Here is a 15,408-nt window from a genome sequence, read left to right as displayed (position 1 = left end):
ATTATGATGTTTTATGCAAATAAAATGCCCCCCGCAGCACCAGGATGAATGTTTTAGCACATTCACACAGCACTCTACTTAGAATGTCCGTGATGGGATGTGTGGTCTTCAAGTTAGGTTTGCGGTTCAACTATCCAGCTAAGTTACAAACCCCCAACAGAAAGTTATTTTGAACTTTTCTGCATGAGTAGTGGAAAGTATGAGCATGAAGCCATTTCACAACCGAGGTATCTGTGTAGGGTTGCTATGAGTCAGAAGTGACTTGGTGGCCATGAGTTTGGAGTCTACCTGGGCCAAGTATTGATCTAGTACAGAAATTTTGTTGACCACTGACGGTGTGTCAGGAACTCCTCCCACATCTCTCCCTCTGCCCTGAAGCAGATTCTCTCAGCAGCGTCCATATCAGCATTACAGAAAAAGGCAAACATGACCTGTGTGCAGGGAAGGAGGCAGGTGGTGGGTGACAGCTGATCAAGCACAGATGTGAAGCTACAATTTCATCACTCAGGGTGGAATTAGTAGGCAGGGCCCCAGTCACCTACTGGATCTTAACTGTAGTTCAAGGTCTTTCAGGGATCTTGTTTTCGACTGGGACTAAACTCACTTCAGAAGTTGCTTGTTGTTTTTTAAATAATTCACAATAAATGTGTTTTCTTCCTTTGAATTTAGGCTATTGGGAGCCCAGATTAGCAAGATTAAACCACGGTGGATCATATAATGCTTGGAGCATAGAAAAACTTTCAAGAGAACCTGGCTCTAGTCCCTGGATCCAGGTGTGCCTTACTAACCAGAAGTCTGCTGCTCTTGTAATCGGAACAATGACAATGGTGGTCATAATCTATTGCTATTCCTGTTGCAATGTTGTTAGTTCAAATGGCAATTACTAGGTGCTAGGCATTATTCTGGAACTTCCTGGGTGGTGCAAATGATTGATCTTCTTAGTCGTTAACCAAAGGTTGAAGTTTGGCTGGTGATCTACTTAAAAACAAAACAAAACAAACAAGCCATAGGGAACCCTATGGATCCCATTCTACCGACACTCAAGGGTCGCCACGAGTTAAAGTCAACTTGATGCAAATGGGTATTATTTTCAATACTTTACTTCAAAGCCTGAAAATCACCCCTCTGAGATTGTAGCTAGGAATATCCCCCTTTACAGGTTAAAAAAAAGAAAGAACTGAGACACACAGGTTAATTGACTTCCCAGTCACACACACCTAGTTAGTGGGAGAACTGAGTACTCCATGCTCAAATATGCTCTGTAATCGGCATTTTGTTTGTCGGGGAAGACCCTTGGTGCTGACTCTTCCGTTCTGAAGAAAACTGACCGCATCGTGAATCTAATCTATGGCCGTATCATAATCTGTAGCTTTTTGTCAAGGACAGTTCTATTTAACAGCTTTGCTGTGTTGCAGGTGGACATGCAAAGGGAAGTCATGTTGACAGGGATCCAGACCCAAGGGGCCAAACACTACCTGAAGTCCTACTACACGACCGAGTTCTTTGTGGCCTACAGCTCTGACAGTACCAGCTGGCAAATCTTCAAAGGGAACAGCACCAAGAGCCTGATGGTCTGTGCGATGTTTCTAACCAAATCTCACATCAGTCCAGGGTTCCGAGCATTATGTTGATGACGAGGTCTTTGAGTTTTTCTTTCCCTAGAAATAAGAATATGCATACATAAATAAATACATCTCTGGTTGTAGAAATGTGAGTATAGGGTCCTCTGCCTGTGCCTGGTGGCACAGTAGTTATGAATGGGGCTGCCAATTCATAACTTAATGTTTCTGTACTGTAGGGAAAGACTGAATTCTGAATCTTCACAACCCAACACAACTTGAAAAGCCACTTACGGTCGAACAAAATGCCCATCTTCTCAGATTGGCAGACAGTGTCCAGGAGAGCGAGATACCTTGTCTTGTCCCACAAGGAGCTCATCAGTTAAAAGTTGGCCACCAAAAATCTTGCCTTAATGAATTTAGTATTTAAATGTGTTCCTAATTTCATTATACTTGAAGGAAATGGTTGTGTTAATGCCCTAAAGGACGGCGGGTTTTGCGGGGAGAAGGCCGGTTTGTTGTTGTTCTTAGTTCATGCCTGAGGAAGGACTTTCTCTGCTGGATCTTCCGTGAACTCAAGCAGGATTATTCCTCATGACTGGGTTGTGTTTGCCCCAACACTGCTCCTTCAGTGTTAAGCCTCCTCTCCTAAAAGGTGATCTGAAAGCAAAGGAGCCAGTCTGTCATTGCTTGACTATCCTCTTGAATCTGTACCCATTTCTTTTTTCTATGTTATCATTTATTATTCTCTAGAATTAAACGACTAGTTCCAGTAGTCAGTTATTTGCAATAAATAATTACCTTAAAATTAACCTAAACCCAAACCCACTGCAGTGGAGTCCATTTTGACTCCTAGTGACCTTCTTCTATAGGATTGCTGAGCCTATAAATCTTCATGAGAACACAATGCCTCATCTTTCTCTTGAGGAGCAGCTGGTGGGCTTGAACTATAGACCTTGCAATTAGCAGCCAACACATACTCAGCAGCATCACCAAGACTCCTTATGCTTTAGAACAGGTCACAAAATCATCAATTATGACTCTCTTTAATCAGTATTAGAAAGAGAACAAAAATTGTAGTTAGAGTCCACAGATTCAAGATGTCTGCCTCTGCATTTATGAAGGAAACTGATGTGTTTGTTCGTACTGAGTTAGCTTTTCCTATCAGTGTCGTACTTCATAAAATGAATCAAGAAGCATTTTCTCCTATTTTCTATGAGACATTGTGTACATTGGTGTTCAACGATTAAATGTTGGTAGATTCCACCAGTAAAATAACCTGGGCCTGCAGATTTTTGATGGGGGGTATTTAAATTACAAATTTGATTTCTTTAATAGTTACAGGGATTTTTAAATGATCCATTCCATATTAGGTGAGTTAGGATGGCTTTTTTGATTTTAATCATTTTATTGGGGCCTCATATAACGCTTATCACAATCCATACATCCATCCATTGTGTCAATCACATTTGTACATATGTTGACATAATCATTTTCAAAACATTTTCTTTCTTCTTGAGCTCTTGGTATCACCTTCTCATTTTCTTCCTCTTCCTCCCCCCTCCTCCCTCATGAACTCTTGATTATTTATAAATTATTATACATAATTTATATTTATAAATTATCATTATTTTTTCATGTATTACACTGACCGATGTCTCCCTTCACCCACTTTTCTGTTGTCTGTCCCACTGGGAGGGGTTATAGGTAAAATCATTGTGATGGGTTCTGCTTTCTCTCCCCACCTTCCCCTTGCCCTCTTAGTATGGCTACTCTCTATATTGGTCTTGAGGGGGTTATCTGTCCTGGATTCCCCATTTCCAGCTCTTGTCTGTACTCATGTACATGTTCTACTCTCGCTAGATTTGCAAGGTAGAATTGGGGTCATGATAGTGGGGAATAGGAAGCATTAAAGAACTAGAGGAAAGTTGTATGTTTCATTGATGCTATACTGCACCCTGACTGGCTCGTCTGGCTCATCTCCTAGAACCTTCTGTAAGGGGATGTCCAATTGTCTATAGATGGACTTTGGGTCTCTGCTCTGCACTCCCCCTCATTCACATTGATATGATTATTTGTTCTGTGTCTTTGATGCCTGATACCTGATCCTACTGATACCTCCTGATCGCACAGGCTGGTGTGCTTCTTCCATGTGAGCTTTGTTGCTTCTCAGCTAGATGGCCACTTGTTTATCTTCAAGCCTTTAAGACTCCAGATGCTATATCTTTTGATAGCTGGGCACCATCAGCTTTCTTCCCCACATTTGCTTATGCACCCACTTTGTCTTCAGTGATCCTGTCAGGAAGGTGAGCATAATGGAATGCCAGGTTAATAGAACAAAGTGTTCTTGCATTGAGAGAGTACTTGAGAAGAGGTCCATTGTCCATCTGTTACCTTAATACTAAACCTCTAAATATATACACATAGATCTATTCCCCATCATCATATATAAATATATATACATACATACATGCTTGTATTTAGATCTCTATAAAAGCCCTTTGCTTTCTAGTTCATTCCTCAAATTCCTTTTACTTTCCTCTTGTCCCACTATCATGTTCAGCCTTCATTTGGGTTTCAGTAATTTATCTCAGTTACACTGCCCTTGATCAAGCCCCACAAGGCCTCCTACGCCCCCCTCACCATTGATTTTTGATCACTTGTTGTTCCCTTGTCCCTGGGTTTGTTAACATCCACTTCCTTTCTCCCACCTCTCCCTCTCTCATGTCTCCCAGAACCATCAGTCCATTGTTTTCTCCTCCAGATTGTTTATCCCGTCTATCTTATCTAGATAGACAGGCAGAGACAATAATATGCACAAAACCAAGTCGGAGCAAAACAAAAGCAACAAAAGGAAACAACAACAGAAACAGCATGGGGAGGGGGGAGAAAACCTATAAATAGTTCAAGGTCTGTTTGTTGACCTTTACCAATGTTTTCCAATAGAGTCTAATAGGGTGCCATACCCTGGCCCCACAGTCTATTTTTGCTACTCTCCGGGAACTTCATTGCTCTGTTCTCGTGGCTGTTCTATTGCATGCCCTTAGTGAAATTGCCTGCAGGATCTGTGGTAGATAACTTACATGTGTTTTTGTCAATCTTGCTCCTAGTTTGTCCAGTTTGTAGTTTTTTTTGTTTTGTTTTCTTTTAAGAAAACCAACTTTAAAATTTTTATTTTCCTTATTGTTTTTCAATTTTACTGATTTCTACCCTTAGTTTTCTTAATGCCTTTGTCCTACTTATTTGAGATTTATATTCCTCTTTATTTTCTAGACTCTTTAAGTAGGAAGTATGTTTATTGATTTTAAACTTTTCTTCTTTGCTAATATATGCATCTAATATTATAAATTTCCTTTTTAGCATTGTTTCAGCTGTGCCCTACAAATGCTGCTATGTTGTACTTTAATTTTCATTCGATTCAATTGAGTCTTCTTAATGTGTATTTTATATATAATATCTAGGGGTTTTCATTGTACTGAGAAGGAAGAATAGCATATGCCATTTTCCCAACAATGGAAATCCCCCCAGTTTCTTTTGTTAACTTTTTATTGTGATTTAGATGAACCCTCAATTATATATATAAACAATTTATTAGGGGCTCATACAACTCTTATCACAGTTCATACATATACATACATCAATTGTATAAAGCACATCCATACATTCCCTGCCCCAATCATTCTCAAAGCATTTGCTCTCCACTTAAGCCCTTTACATCAGGTCGTCTTTTTTTTTTTCCCCTCCCACCCCTCTCCCCCCTCCCTCATGTGCCCTTGGTAATTTATACATCGTTATTTTGTCATATCTTGCCCTATCTGGAGTCTCCCTTCCCCCCCTTCTCTGCTGTCCCTCTCCCAGGGAAGAGGTCACATGTGGATCCTTGTAATCAGTTCCCCCTTTCCAACCCACTCACCCTCCACTCTCCCAGCATCGCCCCTCACACCCTTGGTCCTGAAGGTATCATCCACCCTGGATTCCCTGTGCCTCCAGCCCTCATATGTACCAGTGTACAGCCTCTGCCCTATCCAGCCCTGCAAGGTAGACTTCGGATCATGGTAGTTGGGGGGAGGAAGCATCCAGGATCTGGGGGAAAGCTGTGTTCTTCTCGGTACTACCTCGCACCCTAATTAATCCATCTTCTCTCCTAAACCCCTCTATGAGGGGATCTCAATTGGCCGACACTTGGGCCTTGGGTTTCCACTCTGCACTTCCCCCTTCATTTAATATGATATATATATATATACACACACACATATATCTTTTTTTTTTTGCATGATGCCTTATACCTGGTCCCTTGGCACCTCGTGATCGCACTGGCCGGTGTACTCCTTCCTCAATTATATATTAAGACCAAACTGATTCGGTCTGATCACATAAGAATTTAATACTAAAATATTATAATTAAATTAATTTTCATTATAAAATCCGTTTAGAGAGGATTGTTTAATAATTTAACATTTTTATTCTCTTCTAGCTTTTTCAAGGTAACTCGGATGCCTCTACCATAAAATACAACCAGTTTGACCCCCCGATTATGGCTCGATACATTAGGATCTCACCAACTAGGTCCTTTAATAGACCCACCCTCCGATTGGAGCTGCAAGGTTGTGAGGTTAATGGTAAGGAACAAAGATGCATTATTTTCTTTTGCTTGTCAGAGAATTAAGATTTGGGAGGTGTGGGAGAAGGACTTTGGCTACTAGAAAAACCCTTGTGAAACACAAGTAAATGATCACTGTGGTCTCTATAGCCATTTTTTCAGCCAGCCAGAGAGCTGGCACCACCTAATGAACAGTGCCTTCTAGATATGGGCACTACCATATCTGCCCCTCCAAGGACGGCCCTTCCATAGCCATGACCACCAGACCACTTCCAGTGAGAACTACCTGAGAATCAAATTAGACCTGAATCTTCCAAAGTCCCCCATACCACTTGAAGTTCAATGGAATGAAACTAACTAGCAATACTATTGGCATGTATCGGGTGCTCGTGGAATGTTCTGGAAATCTAAATTTGCTTCCCAATTTCCTGAAATCATATCTGCACTCAGTTTAGGTACTCAAGTCCTTTCAATGTAAGCTCCTATTTTTCAGGAGATGTAATGTGACACGTAGCTCTCGAAAATCCATGTGATCATAAATATGTGACTATATTAAAATTCTCCTGGGTGCAATAAGGGCCTGTAAGAGTCTCATCAACTAGTCTCCTTCTCTATCTCTTAGAGACGTTCTTTCGGATATTTTTTACTTCCAGAACACACAGAAAAGAATATCTGTTTAGTGTTAATGGGGTAAAAAGGATCAGCAATTGACCCAGGGGTCTAGCTGGCCTGTGCCTGACCTGACTGCCCTTGAAGCCAGGGGAGGAGAAGAGTCCATCTTTAGGCACACCTACAAGGGCCTGTGAGAACCTGGTGGTGGTGGGGGGGGGGTAGAATATCTTCTCTCCTGGTGGAGGGAAGCAGCCATGGCTCATAGTGGAGAAAGTATTGGAATCCTGGATTTTTTTTGATCATTTTATTGGGGGCTTATACAGCTCTCATCACAATTCATACATCCATCCATTGTGTCAAGCACATTTGTAAATATCATTTTCTTTCTACTTGAGCCCTTGGTATCAGCTCATTCCCCCCCCCCTTCCTCCCTCATGATGATTTGTAATTTTTTCCCCATGTCTCACACTGACCGATGTCTCCCTTCACCCACTTCTCTGTTGTCTGTTCCCCTGGGAGGAGGTAATATATAGATCATTGTGATTGGTTCCCTGTTCTCCCCCAACCTGCCCCTTCCCCTCCTGGTATCCCTACTCTCAGAATTTGTCCTGACGGGATGCTCTAGCCGGATTTGTAAGGTAGAATGGGGGTCATTATAATGGGGGCAGGGGGAGGGAGCATTAAAGAACTAGAGGAAAGTTGTATGCTTCATCAGTGTTATACTTCACCCTGATTGGCTCATCTCTTCCTTGTGACCCTTCTGTAAGGGGATGTCCAATTGTCTAAAAATGGGCTTTGGGTCCCCATTCCACACACCCCCTCATTCACAATGATATGATTTTTTGTTCTAGGTCTTTGATACCTGATACCACCCCCATTGACACCTCATGATCACACAGGCTGGTGTGCTTCTTCTATGTGGGTTTAGCTGCTTCTCAGCTAGATGGTCGTTTGTTTATCTTCAAAATCTATAGCATCTTAAAGGCTTGAAGATAAACAAGTGGAGTTCATTTTTTATCAAACCAGATCATGGCACAGGGTACTCCGAGATGCATGAGTGATAAGGGGATGTGCATTTTGTCAATGTCCAGATAGCAGTAGTGCATGATGTTTCCCACACAGATGGCAAAATCTGCATCGTTGACACCGCTCTATCAGTCGTTGGTTATTTGTTTTACTCTCCAGTGGTGGTGGTGGCCTCCCCAGGTGCTGGGCAGTCTGCTCTGACTCACAGCGCCCCCTGTACAACAGAAGGAGACACTGCTCCCTGCAGGGCCGTCCTCACAGCACTAGTTCAGTTGCAGCCATTGTTGCAGTCACTGTATCAAGCCATGCCGCTTCTGATGTAAGTGGGAGGTTTGTTCAAGTAGCAGAGTCAAGTACCCCAATTGTGACATTTAGCTCCATTGGGATAGTTTAAGACATCTAATTTCTTTTTTTTTTTTTTGGCACAAGAAGTATTACATTAGAAATGTTCTCTCCTTTCTGGGTAGTCACATAATTAGAATTATGTTGCCTATTTTTACGGTTTGCTTTTGTTTTCATGAAGAAAACAAAAATGTCTGCATGAGTTATTAGAGGCAACCAAGTTTCACAGTGAAGAGGCAGTCAGCTCAACTTGCTTACTAGTTTTGTTTCTTACACTCATGGAGCAGTTTTGCCACCGATGAAGTTCAACTTCATCTCCCTAGATTTTGTTAGAAGACACAGAGCGTTTTCATATAGCTGAAGAGTGTTAAAGCAAAGACCAACGGTGACCTGACCATTAGGTCAATCGTGAATCACAGAGGAAAATGCATTTAGATGTTTAGAATAAGCATTTGACATCAGATTGCCTGCCTCAAATTCAATCTCATTTTTCCACCTGCGTTACTTAAGGCAAGTTATTTTCCTGCTGTGCTTTCAGCCCCTCATTTGTGAAGTGGTGATAATGATGAGCATTAATTAATACTTGTAAAGCTTATGAACAACTTTTGGCACTCAGATTCAAAAAGAATTAATTGTTGTGATGGTGGTTTGTGTTGCTACTTGACAGTAATATGATTTCATTTTTGTGCAGTGCAAAGCTTCCTGCAGGAATACAGGTGGTGCATAATTCATCACATACGTTTTCTCTTGACAGGATGCTCTACACCACTTGGAATGGAAAGTGGAAAGATAGAAAACAAGCAAATCACTTCTTCTTCGTTTAAGAAATCTTGGTGGGGCGATTACTGGGAACCTTCCAATGCCAGACTCAATGCCCAGGGCCGAGTGAATGCCTGGCAAGCGCAGGTGAAGCATCCCCTGTGAATAGCGTTCTCTCAAACCTGCAGAAGAAACCAAAGGTCCTTAGGCCAGGGGGTGGCGGTGGGGACTAGGAAGCAGGAATATTGTCTCTTGATTCTGCAGATTGAGATTCTAGGTTCCACACTCCAGGATGTCTCCTGATATGAAAGCTTTAGCTCTGACCTTTGTTTTAGAAATACGTCACTCGTCATCTCTGTGGTGCTTGCTCTGGCCTTAATGTAGACTAAGAATTGGCAAGAATCAGATGGGAAGTTTGTCTGTGTGTTTGGGGTGGGGCAGGGGGTGTGATGCGGAGGGGCAGGGGCTGGAAGAGCATGGTGTCATACATTCTCTGTCACTACTTAACTCTGCCATGGTGATAGGAAAGCAGTGATAAACAATATGTAAGTGAGCAAGCATGGCTCTGTTCCAATAAAGCTTTATGGAAACATGCAGTTACCTAGATTTGGCCCTTGGGTGATAGCTGCCTACTCCTGATGTCACCATTTACATTAGTGCTAAACAAATTATTTAGAATGATTTCTTCTCTTCTTTTTTCCATCTCAATTTAGCAAGCTTTACATTTTTTATTTGAGTACCCTTTAAAATCTTTGTTCTCACTTTTTGAGTGATTTATGATATCCCTCAAGACAATTTGAAGCCTGCTAAAGTGCTGTAAAACCGATTATAAATCAATGTTCTAAAATTAATAAACACCTTCCAAAGAGCTCTGTGGTCCCTGATATTAGCCCATCAAGTAATTCAGGTGACTGAATTGTAAAGCAATTATCCATATTGCTCTTAGGTGCCATTGAGTATGTTCTAAGTCGTAGAACCTGTGTACAGCTCGTGATCCCATGTACATCTCAGTGGAGCACGCCTGGCCCTGTGCCGCCCTCACAGTCATGACTGTCAGAGCCCATTGCAGCTATCGTGTCGATCTGTCTCCTGGAGAGCACTTTACCAAGCACAGTGATCTTTTCGAGAGCATGGCCTCTAATAATAAGTGCAAAGGATATGAGATGCCGCCTTGCAATCTCACGTGTAAAGTGCGTGCTTTATAAAGATTCCTCTTTCAAGAGAGATGTGTGCAGTCTTCCGACAGGTGATGGTATGTTCACGATTCACGATCAACACAGTTCAAAGGCGTTCATTCTTCTCTGATCTTCATGATTCGTTGTCCAGTTTTCACACGGATGTGGGGTGACTGGAAATGCCCTGGCTTCGGTCAGGCACACCGGAGTGTCTCTCCTTTTTACCTGTTCAAGGGGCTTTTGCAGCAGATCCTCCCATTGCATCGGGTAGTTCAGTTTCTCGGCTGCCTCTTCCATGAGTGTTGATTGTGGACCCAAGTAAGAATCATTGACTCGTTTTGGTTTTCTCTTCAATCAGAATGGCAGAAGTAGATACCTACACTCCAATTCCCTGGCCCGTCTATAGAGTCCAAGATCCTACCCCTAACTTAGGCAACACCAGAAAGAGACTCCTTGTGCTGGTGGAGTTAATGGAAGAGCTTGGACCTCATTCCCTGACAGTCTTGGGCGCTGGTGTCTGTGCTTTAAAATTTACTCCTGGCTCATCACAGAATCCAGAATATTCCAGTGACCAGAGTGCCGCAAAATGAATAATCCAGGTTTTTGCTTTCATGTCTAAGCAAACAGATGATTATGTAAGTTTTGCTTTATTTGGTGGCAGAATCAACACTGAAACCCTATTCTGCTAATTAGTCAGTGTTCCTCCCACTGTGTCAGGCTTAATCATCGACACTTCATTCATTTTGTAATTTTTCAGAGGGGGAAACTGAAACCCAGAGACTTAAAATAATAAAACCAATAGTGTTATATGATACACCTGTATCTTATCTAGCATTATAAATTAAATAACATAAAGCTAAGGAGAAACTATGATCTAATTCTTTTCCCAAATAACCCTTTGGGTCTGCTCCTGGCATATCCTTGTCACATCCACCCTTCACTTCACAGCATCTTACTTTTCTGTTTGTTTGTTTGTTTTGCTGTGTACATAATTTGTTCTTAGTCTTTGTGAGAAAGCTCCAAAAGAGGAAGTGCTAATTTTTATTTTTATCATGGTCAGTTGAAAATTTAGAGTTCTAGGTTAGATTCTAACCAATAGCAGGCCTCTATGTCAGAGAAGGCCTTCCCTGGCTAATCTTATTAGCAAGAAACTTTAAGCTAGACACACAGCAAACATCCATCTCTCCATGGCTAATGTGTCCCCGCCTCTGTTATGCCTACAATACCCTCTAGGCACCTTCATTTGGAATCACTGGTCTGACCTTGACTTCAAGAGCCACTAAGATATGATCGAGGCATCACTAAAGAGTGCTACAGAATTAACAAAAAGTCTTTAATACGTCATTTAAATTAAGTTTTCGTTTAAAAATACATATAGCCTTTGAATACATACAGATATATACACACATACGTATGTATGAACATGCACACACAGAGACAAACATATACATATAGGTGATGCTGAGGAAATACATATCTCATGTAGCATCGAAGATGACAATGGGGCATGAGAAATCTCTCCAGGTAACTCCCAAACTCAATTAGTCCTACTAATCCTTTTCTCCAAGAAACATGTGATTAGATCAATTCTAAGACATCTTACTGGGCCAGAGACACAATTATTGTGCAATGTATCAAACCTTGGGTATGGTTTTATCAGGTCTCTCAAATATTATGTTTCTATCAAAACATCAACAAAGAAGAAAATGCACTACTTTATTTTACATTAGCAGAGAAAAGAAAAGATTAGCTGGGAGTTTCTCACAATGACCTTCCCATAATCAATGAGCTCCTCTTCTTAAGAGGTAGAACAATCAGCATCAATGAGCATGTGCTGGGACTCTGTTCGTGGAACTGCTCATGGCGTCTTTGTGGCATGGTGCTGCATGTACGAGAACGCTCTTAGTAGATAAGGTGTGTCGGTGCATTTGTCAGCCAAGCTACACCATTATAGGCTTGAACCCTCCAAAGAAAATAATTATCACTCAAGCTTGCTCTTGTTGTGTGCTGTCAAGCCAATTCTATCCAAGAGCACTCTCATGTGTCAGAGTAGAACTGCCTGGTACAGTGTCCTGAGCTGTAATCTTTACACCAGCAGAGTTCCCCATGGACTTGCTGATGGGTTTGAACCACCAACCTTTAGGTTAGCAATGGCGCTCTTAAGTACCACCTAGGTACTTAAGTGCCTACTAGACTACTAAGAAGTTAAAATGTGCAGGATCATGTTTGTGAACATTTAGTACTTGAAATTAAAGGGGGCTTGAGGAAAATAGCATGATATCTATAATTTCCTTCCAAATAATTTCAGAGAGAGAAGAGAGTAAAGATGAATTTGCTTGATCATTCTTTTTTTCTTTTAATCAGTTTATTGGGGGTTCGTATAACTCTGATCACAATCCACGCATCCGTTCATGTGTCAAGCACATTTGTTGTCTGGTTGACAATTCTTGAAGCTTAGTGTGCTAGAACTGACTTAACAGAAATATTAAAAGTTAGTCACTTTCACAAACAGAATTTTATTTTCTCACAGTTTAGGAGGCCAGAAGTCTGAATCTAAAGAGCTAATTAAGGCTTTCTTTTTCTGTTGTTTCTGGAAGTTTCTTATCTCTTCAACTTCTGCTTCCTGGTTCCTTGGAGGTCACCGTGAGTCTTTAACCTATTTGGCTTCATCTCTCCTTCTCAGTTTGCCTTTTTAGTCTTGCTTATATCTCAAATTCTCAGGACGTTAATTCTGCCCCATTAGCATAACAAAAACATGTAATTTTCAAATGGCATAGAGGTTAGGATTTACAACATTTATTAGGGGTGGGGGGAGGTGGGGGGAGGGACAATCAATCCATACAACTCATTATGCATTCTCTGTATTTTGCATGTTTGATGTTTTCTGAAAATAAAGTTAGAGAGAGTGATGTCAGCCAATTCTTACTCAACTCGTCAGAAATAGCCTCCTAGTGTTTAAGTGAATTTGCTGAAGAAAATGATATTTATAGAAATGTAGCAATTTAATATATCTTCCAAAGTAAAATTCCCTCATTTATCCACTCGCTCATTCATTCGTCCCTCCAACAAACACTTGTTGAAGAACAGCACTGAGCCCTGCCTTGTGATGCATGCTCAAACCCTAACTGCACTCCCTGCCAACCATCCGGTCGGTGCCGACCTGCAATAGCGCCTGTGACTTCGGAGCCTTTAACTCTTTATAGGAGTTCAGTAGAAGCCCCACCTTCCCTCTTCCCCCGCCCCCAAGAGTGGGTGGTGATTTTGAAGCATGGACGTTGCAGGTTGCAGCGCACCGTGTAACCACGTGGGGTCCTGTGGCGTGTGCTAGGGCACACAGACCCTTTACTTAAAGAGCAGGGGAGACAAGCTAGTACAGAAATACTTATTATTTCACAAAGTGTGGTAAACACGCCACATTCCAAACAAGTAAACATGTAACAAGCCAGGATGGATCCAGGAAGACTGCAAGGAGACAGGAAACCCGAAGGGGTGAAATAGTACAGAAAACCTTTTTCAGCTTTGTGCAATTCTCAGTCTGCTGATCCGAAGACAGTCCAGGTTTTAACACCTGCCCTCCCTGTGTTTTCGTTCTTTGCCCAGGCCAACAACAACAAGCAGTGGCTCCAGATCGACCTGCTCAAAATCAAGAAGATTACTGCGATTGTGACCCAGGGCTCCACCTCTCTGTCCTCGGAAATGTATGTGGCGAGCTACGCCATCCACTACAGTGACCAGGGCGTGGAATGGAAACCTTACAGGCAGAATTTCTTCATGGTGGACCAGGTACGGGCGAGGCAGCGTCTTGGCAAAGGGAAAGCCCTCTCAGAACTGTGTGGTGCTGACAGCTGGAACACCTGGCGTCTGACAAAGGGGCCTGACAAGCACTACCTTTTCATCTCCTGAAGCCTAGCTCTGCGGGCACCTGGTCTCGAGACAGGGAGCTTACCATGTGCATCGCCTTTCTGCTTTGACAAAAACGGTGTCATACGACTTCATTCCGGTTAGAGCCCCTGCTGGGAATTTCCACTTGCACCCAGATATACTGAATCAGAATCTGCATTCTAACCAGATCCACAGATGTTTCTTAGACATAAGAATATGTACACATGAACCCAAACCAAACTTATTGTCCATAGAATCAATGCTGACGCATAGCCACCCCGGAGGACGGGGCAGAACTGTCCCAGGGAGGTTCCCAGATGGTGACCAGAGTAGAAAGTGGCAGGTCTTTCTTCCGAGGAGCGACTGGGGCTTGAACTGCAGCCCCACAGAGCTATATAAAACAATGACCTGGAGAGCTTGTCAAAATGCAGACTGAGTCAGTATATCGGAGATGGAAGAAAATACAAATTCCCTGGCCACTCAGTACCATGAGTGCCGTCTGCCTCCTAACGGCCATCTAGCCCAAGTGTAAGACTCAGAAGGACCCTTCCCTCGCACAGTGCACGTCACTCAGGATGCGCCTCACGAGGCCTGTGTGCCACTGGACTTCATAGCTGATTTGGGGACCCCTCTGGCAGCATTGTATGTGTTCTTTGATGCCTTCAATTTGAACTAGAAGGATTTTATATGGACATATATATTTATAACTTTTTGACACCCATTATGGTATCATTAAAACTTTTCTCATATTTTACTTTCAGATTTTCAAAGGCAATAGTAATCCCAAAGGACATGTGAAGAACTTTTTCAATCCACCCATCATTTCCAGGTTTATCCGCATTATTCCTAAAACATGGAATCAGAGTATTGCGCTTCGCCTGGAACTCTTCGGCTGTGATTTTTACTAGCGTTTGCTGCTCAACAAGACAAGCGGGAACTCTTTAAGACCACAAACCATATAGAGGTGGCAACCTATTTTAGAGCTATTTTAAATCTTAACCATTTTCTATCATGTCTCTGTTTTTCTATTGGGGAATAAACTCTTACATCGCAGCTTGCCTGATGTAACACCTGGCTACCATTGCATGAGATCATGTCTGTTCATTTTATGTTAATGTAAATACATGTGGGGAACTATGAAGAACCTGCCAGAAAGGAGCTTCTCTTTCACAATTTAAAATATTTAGTCATATGTATGTGGTCGGCATGTTTTTTATTCCCCTTCTAAATCATATATACATTAATAAGAAACGATCGTACCATTGTAATCCAGTGTTAGTAAGCACTCATACACTCTCTGAAAGGCTGGGGCTTTTTAAAAATTTTTTATTATTTTTTTAATTTTAACAATTTATTAGGGGCTCATACAACTCTTATCACAGTCCATACATATACATACATCAATTGTATAAAGCACATCTGTACATTCTTTGCCCTAATCATTTTCTTTTTT

The 15,408-nt window shown here is 41.8% G+C and overlaps 1 protein-coding gene across 2 annotated transcripts in view; it reads left to right on the top strand.

Moving 5' to 3' along the window:
- F5 (coagulation factor V) overlaps positions 1-15,059 on the top strand; it is a 92,384-nt gene extending 77,325 nt beyond the window's left edge. The window contains exons 20-26 of one of the 2 annotated variants that reach the window (XR_012787269.1): positions 670-773; positions 1,416-1,571; positions 6,034-6,178; positions 8,894-9,045; positions 12,671-12,716; positions 13,674-13,856; positions 14,717-14,854. Coding sequence is in view for 1 of the 2 variants with exons in the window: in XM_075564621.1 (XP_075420736.1) it covers positions 670-773; positions 1,416-1,571; positions 6,034-6,178; positions 8,894-9,045; positions 13,674-13,856; positions 14,717-14,863 (887 nt within the window). In the remaining variant the exon portion in view is untranslated. Of the gene's footprint in view, positions 1-669; positions 774-1,415; positions 1,572-6,033; positions 6,179-8,893; positions 9,046-12,670; positions 12,717-13,673; positions 13,857-14,716 lie in introns of both variants that reach the window. The other variant, XM_075564621.1, reaches the window with a different exon arrangement.
- The last annotated feature ends 349 nt before the right edge of the window (positions 15,060-15,408 follow it).

The sequence above is a fragment of the Tenrec ecaudatus genome, chromosome 1, assembly GCF_050624435.1.
Source record: "Tenrec ecaudatus isolate mTenEca1 chromosome 1, mTenEca1.hap1, whole genome shotgun sequence".
Classification (NCBI taxonomy): Eukaryota; Metazoa; Chordata; class Mammalia; order Afrosoricida; family Tenrecidae; genus Tenrec; species Tenrec ecaudatus.
The sequence above is the reverse complement of the archived record's forward strand: the minus strand, read 5'-3'. Positions and strand labels throughout refer to the sequence as shown.